This window comes from Pseudorasbora parva, chromosome 8, assembly GCF_024679245.1.
Source record: "Pseudorasbora parva isolate DD20220531a chromosome 8, ASM2467924v1, whole genome shotgun sequence".
NCBI classification, from domain to species: domain Eukaryota; kingdom Metazoa; phylum Chordata; class Actinopteri; order Cypriniformes; family Gobionidae; genus Pseudorasbora; species Pseudorasbora parva.
This window is the reverse complement of record NC_090179.1, coordinates 8,459,951-8,472,099: the sequence shown is the minus strand read 5'-3', so window position 1 is coordinate 8,472,099 and position 12,149 is coordinate 8,459,951. Positions and strand designations below refer to the sequence as shown.

General features: G+C 44.5%; 1 protein-coding gene across 1 annotated transcript in view; it reads right to left on the bottom strand.

Moving 5' to 3' along the window:
- The window catches only part of mmp28 (matrix metallopeptidase 28), a 56,564-nt gene that overhangs the window by 22,005 nt on the left and 22,410 nt on the right, over positions 1-12,149 (bottom strand). Inside the window, exon 4 of the mRNA XM_067450036.1 lies at positions 340-561. Coding sequence (XP_067306137.1) covers positions 340-561 — 222 coding nt within the window. The remainder of the gene's footprint in view (positions 1-339; positions 562-12,149) is intronic.

Genomic DNA, 12,149 nt, shown 5'->3' with positions numbered 1-12,149 from the left:
CCCCACTGGCAGATTAGTTTGCTTATTTTAAGCAAAAAAAAAAAAATTGATTTATTTTTTCCCAAAACAAGACAATCATTTTTACTTGTCTAGTAAATGTTTCTTAATGTACGAATTTTTTAGAAATTTTGACTAGAAACAAGACAAAATATTAAGTAAGAAAAGCTTTTTTTTTTTGCAGTGTGCGTAGTTTGCATATATAAGAAGGGACGGCACTTGTGCCCATGTGGCATTTCCTGTATTTTTATAAAAAAATAAATACTTTAAAAAACATTTTTTGATGTAAATGCTAATGTACAGCATATTTAATTTAGTTAATTAAAGAAATAAAGAAGTTACCTGGCCCATCAAATGCATTTCCTGTCCCATCATTATGTTCCCCTTCAAAGAAGGCCAGACGGATGTCGGCGTTACCCTGCTGGAGCTCCTGGAAGTGCAGGCCAGACACGTTACTCCAGAGCTGAAACGCTACCTCCACCGCCAGATGCACTTGACTAGGAGAGAGACTATGTGGCCAGTTCATAATGCGATAGGTGAGGTGATGTTTGTGCCATTTCTCTCCTGTGGAAGTATGAAAACAATGCACTTAATAATTGTGACTTGTCAGCAGAAAATTAGCAGTTGCGAGCTTTATTGCATCTGAACTGTGCTGAGGTTCAATTATTTTATGTCTATTTGTTAATGGACACTGACATTCATTAGATTTGTATGGTAACAGTTACTTTTTTACAGAGCCTGGTTTCTCCCGAGGTTTATTTTTCTCCATCATGCCCTGATGGAGTTTTGGTTCCGTGCCACTGTCGCCTTTGGCTTGGCTTGGTCAGTTGGGACACTAAAATTATGATCTAAGTTATTCAACTAAATATACAAATAAAATTAGTTAATTTATCAGGTCTTAATTCATTGAATAAACTATAATACTGATCTGCCAACATTGTTGCTATATGATAAATTAAAATAAGCTGAAAACATCACTGTTTTCTCCAGAACGACTGCACAGCCAAATCTAATTTTATTGCAATATTATCCTGTTTAACACTGTGAAGCTGCTTTGAAACAATCGTTATTGTAAAAGCGCTATATAAATAAAGCTGACTTTTTATAGCGTGTTTTTCATTACATTTAAGAAATAAGTTACTTATAAGTAAAATCAAGTTAGATTTCAAAAATTTCTATAGATCTTCAATTTATACTTAAAACTGTATTCTTAATACTTAATTTAGCATTTTACATTAATGACAGTTTTAAAGTTTTTTAGTCAATCAATCAATCAATCAATCAATCAATCAATCAATCAATCAATCAATCAATCAATCAATCAATTTTATTTATATAGCGCTTTTACAATGATGATTGTTTTAAAGCAGCTTCACAGTGTTAAACAGGACAATATTGCAACAAAATTTGATTTGGCTAGTTTAATTTGGCTAGTTTATAGAATTAAATATGACCTAATTAATACATTTGTATATTTAGTTGAATAACTTGGATCATAATTTTAGTGTCCCCAACTGAGCAAACCAAGCCAAAGGCGACAGTGGCAAGGAACCAAAACTCCATCAGGGCATGAGGGAGAAAAATAAACCTTGGGAGAAACCAGACTCAGTCAGCCAGTTCTCCTCTTGTCTATTAATAAACTGTGTATAATTATTATTCTGCCAACACTGCAAGTCATAAATCATATTAGATAGAAATATTCAAAATTGTGGGTATCACGCAAGAGACGGGTTCATTTAGCATGACGCGTCGATTACACAAGAATATTAATACTTGAAAGATCGGAGTTATTGCGCCGCAGACAAGTTTATTGAGGATGAAGTGGCGGTGAGGCAAATTCAGAGGAGGCACCAATTGACACGGTCTCAGCAGACACTCCAGGATGCGCTGGTCATGTCCAGACGCAGGTCCACCATCCAATCCGGACATGGCCTGGATCCGGCCGACTGCAGTAAACCTCGGGATAAACAGAGAGACTAACATTGTGGATGCCACTCTTTTTATGATGTAACGAGTACATCAGGTGTTATGGGAAGTGTTCCCGGTTCCGGCTGACCTAGTTAATGCAGCCTAACAATCAGTCAATTGATTTGAATAATGAAAGTAAAAAATGTTCTATGTGTATGCCATTGTAAAGAGATGTGTTTTTAGTCTTGATTTAAACTGACAGAGTGTGTCTGCCTCCCGAACAATGTTAGGAAGACTGTTCCAGAGTTTAGGTGCTAAATAGGAAAAGGACGACCACCTGCAGTTGATTTAGAGATTCTAGGTATTATCAACTGGCCAGAGTTTTGAGACCGCAATAGATGTGATGGAGTATAATGTGTTAAGAGCTTGCTTAAGTACTGGGGAGCTAAACCATTTAGTGCTTTGTAAGTAATAAGCAAAATTTTAAAATGTATGCAATGTTTAATAGGGAGCCAATGCAGTGTTGACAGAACTGGGCTAATATGATCATACTTCCTGGTTCTAGTAAGAACTCAAGCTGCTGCGTTTTGGTTTGTTTATTAAGCAAGCAGGGCAACCACCCAGTAGAGCATTACAATAATCTAGCCTTGATCTCATGAACGCATGTACTAACTGTTCAGCATTTTGCAGTGAAAGCATGTGCCATAATTCAGATATATTTTTAAGATGGTAGAATGCAGTTTTACAGATCCTAGAAATGTGGCTTTCAAATGAAATATTGGTATCAAAGAGCACACCCAGGTTCCTCACTGACGACGAGGGCTTGACAGAGCAGTCATCAAGTGTTAGACAGTATTCTAGGTTACTACTTGTGGAGCTTTTCTGTTCAATAATTAAAAATTCAGTTCCCTTTCGAAAGGGAACGAGACGCTGCGTCAGCTTGACGCTACGGGGAACGCCTCCAGCGTGACAGGTGTCTGAACTACTATTGAATCACAGCAATTCTATTGACCGGCGACAGCCTATGATGTGTCATTAAGGTGCGACCAGAAATTATATAAGGGCGCCTTGCAAACATGACACCAGCTTCTTCGTCTTCAGGGACTGTTTTGTCTGAATGCTTCAAGTCAAAGGTTATCCAAATTCATTTATTTTCCGCCTGGGATCAAGAGCATGCACAATCAAGCTTTTGTGGAGTAATTTGTTGGATTGTGTGTAATGTGAGCGAGGTTTTCAATCTGAGATTGCTCCGTTTTCGTCTAGCACTCTTGCATTTGAGAGTAGTGATGTGGTCCCCGCTCACACCGAGGCTGAGCGCGGATGCACATCACGGTTCCTCGGATGGGGTCACCGATCGCCGCGAGAAGACGTTTCCCTCTGGCGATCTAGCGACTGACGAGATTAATCACGAATGCTCTTAGGGATGGCTGGTGAGAAGATAAATAATTTCTCGGCCATCCTGACCGTGTATGCTGAGCCGATGGTTGTTATGACCGCGCTGCATGCAGGCTGCGGCCATCATGTGGGCGGATTAAAGGAGACATCGCTTGTTTAAACGGAACGGTCGATTTCTCCCCGGCAATAAAACCATCGGCTCAGTTGAGCTTTCCATTCCTTCCTGATCTCCTGACTGAGATCGTGAGAGTATGGAAGAACCCATATTCAGTGTATTCACGGACATCAGCGGGTGGTAAACGCTGATGTTTGGAGGATGGGTGGATATGGGTATGTGTTCTCACCCCGGATTGTTGTTAAGAATAATTTAGAAGATCCGGGTAGGCGGGGACACTAAGAGCTCTAACCCTTCCATCTGAGCTTTTTTCAACTATGTTTCATTTAGATGACGGGGCATACACGGCAGCAGCCTGGTGCTACTTACGTGGTATAACGTGGTGTCAGGTGATAGGCCCCTTTTGGGCCTCCCTGAGAAGGGATTCCCGGATCCGGTCTCAGTGACAAGCTAGCCGCTAGCAGGACTTGCTGCCAGGTATTAGGCCAGGCCTCCCTGAGGGCCAGCTCCATTGTTTGGACACTCGCGCAGCTAGCATGGGTGACTTCTGATGGTGAATGGCCTCATGGGCCTCCCTGAGGGGACCAGTTAAGCCACTTACCTGCGGCTTTAAACAGCTAGCCTCAACGGTGCCAGGTAGAGGCTCCTTTGGGACTCCCTGGGGGGAACAAGTTCCTTGGACGGAGACACATAACTGGCTCAAGCTGACAGCTAGTGGTTCCTGCCATCAGGCTTCGGTTATAGCTGGCAGCACCTGATGGTGGTCGCATACACTAGCATGACGAGATGACACTGCTGCTATGCAGTCCCTACAGGACAGGGACCTGCATAGGTTGCCTACAGCATGGTACCTACCAGGCAGGCTTAAGAGCTCCCCTCTTATGAGGGTCGTTTTTGAGCTTACAGCCACCTGGGCCTGATCAGTTGGTCGTAGGCCCCGCGGGGGGCTACGTCACTTTGCCATGCCTTGGGGCCTGCCTGCGAACAGTCCCTTCAGACGAAGAAGCTGGAGTCATGTTTGCAAGGGGCCCTTATATACTTCCTGGTTGCACCTTGATGACATCATAGGCTGTCACCGGTCAATAGGATTGCTGTGATTCGATAGTAGTTCAGACACCTGTCACGCTGGAGGCGTTCCCCGTAGCGTCAAGCTGACGCAGTGCCTCGTTCCCTGTTCTCAGGGAACTAAGGTTACAGTCGTAACCAGAGACATTTTATTTGAATTAAGTTGCAGGAAATTACTAATTATCCAATTTTTTATATCAGCTATGCATTCCGTCAATCTTGTGAATTGGTAAGTTTCGTCAGAAACTTGAGAAAATATAAAGCTGAGTATCGTTAGCATAAAAATGAAAACTAACATGCTTCCTAATGATATCTCCCAGTGGTAGCATATACAGGGTGAAAAGCAACGGTCCTAACACTGAGCCTTGCGGTTCTCCATACTGAACTTGTGATTGGTGTGACATCTCTTCATTTACTGCTGATATAGGACAGTCTTCTCCTCCTATAGCAGTTAATGAGTGTAATTTTTCCTCAGTGACACTACAATGCTCTGTCTGAAGTAATACTGCAGTAGACGGCTGCATGGTTATAATTATATTCCTAATATTATCACTCTTACTAGTAAAGAAGTTCATAAAGTCATTACTGCTGTGCTGTTTACAAACATCAGCAGTTGAAGCTTTATTTTTTGTTAATTTAGCCACTGTGTCGAATAAATACCCAGGGTTGTGTTTGTTTTCTTCTAAAAGAGTTGAGAAATAAGCAAATCTAGCAGTTTTTATGGCCTTTCTGTATGCAATCATGCTCTCTTTCCACAAATTATGAAAAACCTCCAGTTTTGTTTTCTTCTAGCTGTGCTCCATTTTTCGAGCAACTATATGTCTAAAGTGCTAGTAAAGAGAGAGTCAATAGTTTCTGTTGCAGCATCAAGTTCCTCTTGGCTATCTGTAATGTTGAGGAGATGGAACTGATGAGGAAGATTATGTACAAAGCAATCTTTAGTCGCAGCGGTTATAGTCCTGCCATATTTGAAGTGAGGGGATGGCTTTGAAGCCTTAGGTAAATTAAGTATACATGATATTAGGTAATGATCTGAGATCATTTTTAGTGACATTTTTGTGACATTTTTAGATCTAAAGTATGATTAAGGCGATGAGTGGGTCCCGATACGTGTTGTCTAACTCCAATAGAGTTTAGAATGTCTCTGAATACCAATCCCAATGCATCTTTTTCATTGTCTACATGGATATTAAAATCACCAACAATTAGTAATTTATCTGCAGCCAGTACTAACTCTGATAGAAAACCAGCAAATTCTTTGATAAAGTCTGTATTGTGCCCTGGAGGCCTGTATACAGTAGCCAATACAAATGTCAAACAGGATTTATCCTTTACACTACACAACGTTACATAAAGCACCAAAACTTCAAAGGAGTTATATTTAAAACTAGACTTCTGAGAAATACTTAAGATTGTATTATAAATTACAACAACACCTCCCCCTTTACCTTTCAGATGGGGCTCGTGTTTATAACAATAATCTTTTATAAGATAATTAAAATAATTTGCCAGCTGATTTTAATCAATCACACAATTTACAAAGAGAACTGTAGTCCATCTTTTCTGAAAAGATACATTCTCTTAAGGTGCAAGAGAGCAAATACTTAAGCTTAATGCTTTGATTGGATCATTACTGCAGTGGTTATGTTTCTATTATGTTATATGTTTGGCAACAGTTCTTCTAACCCTAGTTGATGGAGTGTGTAGCTTTTCACTTTGTAAACAACCATGTAGGAAGACACATGGAAATAAATGAAACATTTGGTGAAGATCGGGGCTGCATTTCCCGATAACGTTGTCTCTTAGGGCGCTACAAAGACTCTAAAGGTATAACTTAACTGAAGGTATCCCATTTCTAGGCAAGTTCCCCCGAACTATACCTTAGGAGGTTGCTTAAGGTATACCTTCTTAAGTGCGACATTAGCGGGTGCTGTCCTTGGTGGCGGTTCTGAATTGGCTTGTATTGATGGCTCAAGAATCAATTATTTACTCTATGCAATATTACTTATTTCACTGCGTTATGTGAAAAATATGTTCTTTATAAAAGAAGCACTTCAGAAATAGTTGAACATGCACTTATCATACAATTTAAATTTCGTGCGTAAACCCGCTACGCTAACTGGCAGTTTTAACGAGTCATTTATATTATTACAATATATTTTCCATAGTGTGTGGATTTACTACACAACCAAGGATGATTGCCCTGCAGCTGCATCACATTATTGTGTAAATAACTAATTTTTGTTATTGGATGGCCAACTCAATAAAATCTCAACACGCGAATCATATAATCAGCTGTTACTATGGCAGAGAATAAAGAAAGAAAGAGGAGCGCCGCCAGCAGCTGGATTTCAGGGCTGAGGGCGTAGCTCCATTCAGTAGCTCTTGGATCAACAAGATCTAAAAGCTGCTGAATCTGCTGTTGTGGCAGGCAAAATGTATTTTCAATAGCAGCTTTAGACATGGTAGCCAGGAGACTAAGATTTTCACTTATAAAATAGTGTGGTGCCATCTTTGATTTAGCACAACTAGTCGCTGTCTCACTGCCATAGTTTGACCAAACTCCCCTCCACAATCATTCCCTTTAAATAGGCTCCGAAGTCTTTCCTGTCTAATGGTTTGCCAGCTGATGTACCTTAATTATAATATTCTTAAAAAGCTAACAACCATTAGTGTAATGACAGTTTTAATCCTTGCATTAAAAAACTATTCAACAAGGCTAATTGAACACTGGGTGTATATTACAACTTCAGAATTCCCTATCTGGGAAATCGAGCTGCGTCGAAATGCTGTGAGAACGCCTCTGCGGGATTGCGTCGTGAAGCACGTGTAGAACCAGTCCAATCAGGAGATAGAACGTCATCGACCGGAAACTATAAAGCATCCGCGAACACAAACAGAAACTAGCTTCTGTGCCTTCAGCAAGCAATCTGTGTGAACCTGTCTGTCTATTTGGTGTTTTTGTCTGTCTATGAAAGAAATTTTTTCCACCTTTGTTAAATATTGCTAAATATATTAAAATAAAAGAAAAAAAGGAGAAAAATGGCGAGTGAACAGTTCATGAGGTGTGTTCATCCCTGCCCTGCTAAAAACAAAAACAAAAAAAAAACATCACGGGTGGGGATACACATTCTCTGTGTGTAGTCTGTTTGGGAGCGCAACATGCCCAGTGAGCGGCTTCCGTTAGGAACGCTGCGCTCCCGCCAGGCACTCTTTGAGGAGGGTGCCTCGGCTCATGTTCCCCGCGACTCGGGTCCTGCTGCTGCCGAGGCAGAGCGGCGGCTTCAGTCGTGGGGTTCACAGATGGACCTTGCAGAGGGGTTTGAGACGGGCCCAGCCTTATCTCAGCCCTCACCTGCACTGTCCAGTGCTTCATCTCGGGGTTTGGAAGCCCGCCATGCGGTTTCTTCCCCCCGCTCTGAGGAGGTGGACGTTGAGAGCATCGCGACTGAAGACTCACCACTTCAGTCACCAGCAAGCGAGGAGCTTATTGAGGTACTCACGAGAGCGGTGGCCAGATTAAATATTGACTGGCCAACTGAGAGATCAGAATCCCATCGAAAGCATAGTAAATTAGATGAGCGACTCTCCTCTCGTGCAGCGGAGCCTCAACGTCGGGGCCTGCCGTTCTTCCCCAACCTGCACACCGAGGTGTCTAGGTCGTGGAAGAAACTGGCTTCATATCGAGTATTCAGCCCACAGACTTCCACCTACAGTAACATCGTAGGGCTGAAAAAATATGGTTATGGGGCCATGCCGAAGGTCGAAGAGACGCTTGCGAGCCATCCCTAAAGGCCCCGACTTTACCCTCCAAACCGCTAAAGACAACATCAGCGTTGGTGGGTAAAGCGTACTCGGCGGCAGGTCAGGCCGCGGCGTGCCTGCATACAATGGCGATTATGCAGGCGTACCAGGCCGACCTGCTCAGGGACTTGGATGGTAGAGACGAGGTGGGGGGAGATGTCATAAATGAGTTGAGACAATCTGCCAATCTTGCTCTCTGGGCCACCAAGGAGACGGCCAGAAGTGTGTGCCGCTCTATGGCCACGGAGAGGCATTTGTGGTTGAACCCCACCGAGATTAAGGAGAGGGAGAAGAGCTTTCTGCTCTATGTGCCGCTGTCCCCTGCGGGCCTCTTCGGTGACGCCGTACAATCGGTCACCGAGAGGTTCCAGGAGTCGAAAAAGCAGGCGGCGGCGCTAAAACAGTTTCTCCCTCTCCGAATCCAAGTCCCAGGGGCTGCTGCAGAAAAACAGCAGAAAAAAACAAAAAACCAAAAGAAAAGCCGGGTATGAGCTCCTCGCACAGGGCTCAACAGAGGCAGAGCGTCGCCACCCGTACTCCTCCACAAAGAGATTGGGAGGCGGGGCGGTGCTCTCAGACGAGGTCTTCGAGGGGTAGGGCTGATCTGAGGACAGTCCTTATCGCCAAGAAGGCCTCATCAAAGCGTTCCTGATGCCAGAAGGGTCAGGACGCTGAGGGTTGTTACCTCAGCACACGGTACCCGTCGTCCTGCGGAGCCATCTGGGGGCCACACTGCCAACCCCGCCGCCATGCCGGGGCGCAGATGGTCCCTGCGGGCCACCCGAGGGTGGTCCACTCCCCCCCGCTGGGGCTGGATGCCATGGTACAGGAGTGGCCGAGGCTGCCCCTGTACGAATTTCCCCCGATTGCTCTGCTTCCGGGAGTTCTGGAGAGGGTGCGCAGGGACGGAGTCCGTGTGCTATTAGTGGCTCCATGCTGGCCGACCAGAATCTGGTTCACGGATCTAATATCTCTCCTGGAAGGCTCTCCCATGGAGATTCCAACCAGGAGGGACCTCCTCTCTCAAGCGGGCGGGAGCTTCCTTCATCCCCGCCCGGAGTTATGGAAACTGTGGGCCTGGCCTCTGAGGGGGCTAGGCTCCTAGAAGAGGGTCTCTCGACTGAGGTCGTGGAGACCATCCTTCACTCTAGATCTCCGTCCATGAGGAAACTGTATGCTCTAAAATGGAGATTGTTCTCAGTATGGTGCAGAGAACGCCAGTTGGACCCAGTTAACTGCCCGGTTGGTACAGTGCTTGAGTTCCTGCAGGCGAGATTCTCAGCAGGGTTGACCCCCTCCACAATAAAGGTGTACATGGTGGCCTTAGCTGCTTTTCACACTCCTTTGGGTGGAGTGTCTTTGGGAAGACACCCGTTAGTTACACGTTTCCTCCTTGGCACTTTAAGGTTGAGGCCGGTGGTACATTCGAGGGTCCCGACCTGGGATTTGACCATTGTTTTGCAGGGCCTGTCTGAGGCTCCCTTTGAACCAATTGAGGAAGTGCCAGATAAATTTCTGACTCTTAAGACCATCTTTTTATTGGCCATTTCGTCCCTTAAAAGAATTGGGGACATTCAGTCCCTGTCGGTAGGGCCCTCATGTCTAGAGTTTGCACCTGGCATGGTAAAGGCTTTCCTTCACTCCAGACCAGGTTATATCCCCAAGGTTCCTACGAGCCTAAGGGGTCCCATTACTCTGCAAGAGTTCTGTCCTCCTCCTTTCGTGACGTCAGACTAGGAAAAATTAAATCTGCTTTGCCCGGTTAGGGCGCTTGATGCATATGTCCACAGAGGTGCCCTATGGAGAAAGACTGACCAACTGTTTGTCTGTTTCGGAGCCCCAAAGAAAGGGGCACCAGTGTTTAAGCAGAGAATGAGCAAGTGGCTGGTCGAGGCCATCTCACTTGCTTATGAAGCGGTCGGACAGCCGTCTCCTCTGGCTGTCTGGGCGCATTCTACTAGGGGTATGGCTGCTTCTAAAGCACTTCTATCGGGGGCTTCCCTCCAAGATATATGTAACGCGGCAGGCTGGTCCTCGCCGCTGACTTTCGTAAGATTTTACGAATTGGATGTAGCATCTACTGCTGGGGCACAGGTGTTATCGTAGTCCTGTGAGCTACGGTTTTACACATAAGAGCACTTGGTCCTATGGCGATGTGGGTATAAGCGTTCTCAGAGCGTTTCGACGCAGCTCGAGTTCCCAGATAGGGAACGTCTCGGTTACGTATGTAACCCTAGTTCCCTGAGGGTAACGAGATGCTTCGTCTCCCCGGCCATACTCCCGGCATGCCCGTGATCACTTACTTCAGGCTGTTTCAGAAGCTAGTTTCTGTTTGTGTTCGCGGATGCTTTATAGTTTCCGGTCGATGACATCACCCCGTCTATGACGTTTGATCTCCTGATTGGACTGGTTCTACACGCGCTTCGTGACGCAATCCCGCAGAGGCGTTCTCACAACGTTTCGACGCAGAGTCTTGATCCCCTCAGGGAACTAGGGTTACATACGTAACCGAGACGTTATATTTGTATAGACTGACATGTAAAGAAGCTTTTTGCACAGTGGTGGCCACTAGTGGAATTAACTGTCAATAGTGATGAGGTATATCTAAAGCCTAGTTCACACTGCCCGATTTTTGCCCCGATTTTGAGTCGCTGACAAGTTTTGCAAAATCGCAGACAAATGCCTCAGATCACAGGCAAATCGGTGCTAGTGCACGCGATTGACGATCACGTAATGTGAATAATAAAAGACGCGATCAGAGAGAATCGCTGACGAGTCGCCGATGCCGGTGAGATATTTGGCATGCTAAATATCTGGACCTCTCGGCGATTCAAACTCCTTCTGTGTGAACTGCGTTCTGACTGAAAATTACATTGCGATGACCGACAGCCAATGAACGAGTGAGATACAGGGTAGCAGGAGGTTCAGGGAGGAGTTATAGAGCAGAATATCAGTATTTTAATAGATATATTTACAATTCTATCTAACAGAAACAAAGGCCAAATATTTGCACATCCAGCCGCAGTAGCACATTACAAAATTATTAATTTACCTCAAACTGTCTTTGCAGAACACAATCCTGGCTCCCTCTGTCTCTCCATCAATTTCTTCCGCCATAATCTTTTTTTCTTTTTCTCCACAAATCAGCGCACATACAATTTGAAGCAAACTTTTTGCAGTTTATCATTTTTAATAACAATTCCAAGTCTCACGCGAGAACTCCGGTCTGAAGCACGTGTGATCTTGCGTTGTTTTCTTGTTACATTGCACGTGTAGTTGGGAAATGTAGTTTTCGCACCGGAGAGAGAAAGTTGTCAGTGATTCTTCCTCTTGTTCAGTCATGCAGTGTGAACTCCTCTGTCGTCAAACCATCGTGCAATGTGAACACAGCAGTAACTGAATGATACCCCAGATAGTCATGCAGTGTGAAAAGAGCAGTGACCCTACGAGTTTGAAAATCGTGCAGTCTGAACTAGGCTTAAGAGTGGTCCAGACCAACCTTACGAAAGTTTGACTTAAAAGCATGAAACTATCTGGGGTATCATTCAGTCACTGCTGTGTTCACACGTGATTTGACGACAGAGGAGTTCACACTGCATGACTATACAGGAGTGCATGACTATACACACTGCATGACTATACTCTCCGGTGCTCAAACTACGTTTCTCAACTACACGTGTGATGTGACAAGTAAACAACGCGAGATCACGCGTGCGTCAAACCGGAGTTCTCGCTCGAGACTTGGAATCGTTATCAAAAATGATAAACTGCAAAAAGTTTGGTTCAAATTGTATGTGCGCTGATTTGTGGCGAAATAGAAAAAAGATTATGGCGGAAGAAATTGTTGGAGAGACAGAGGGAGCCA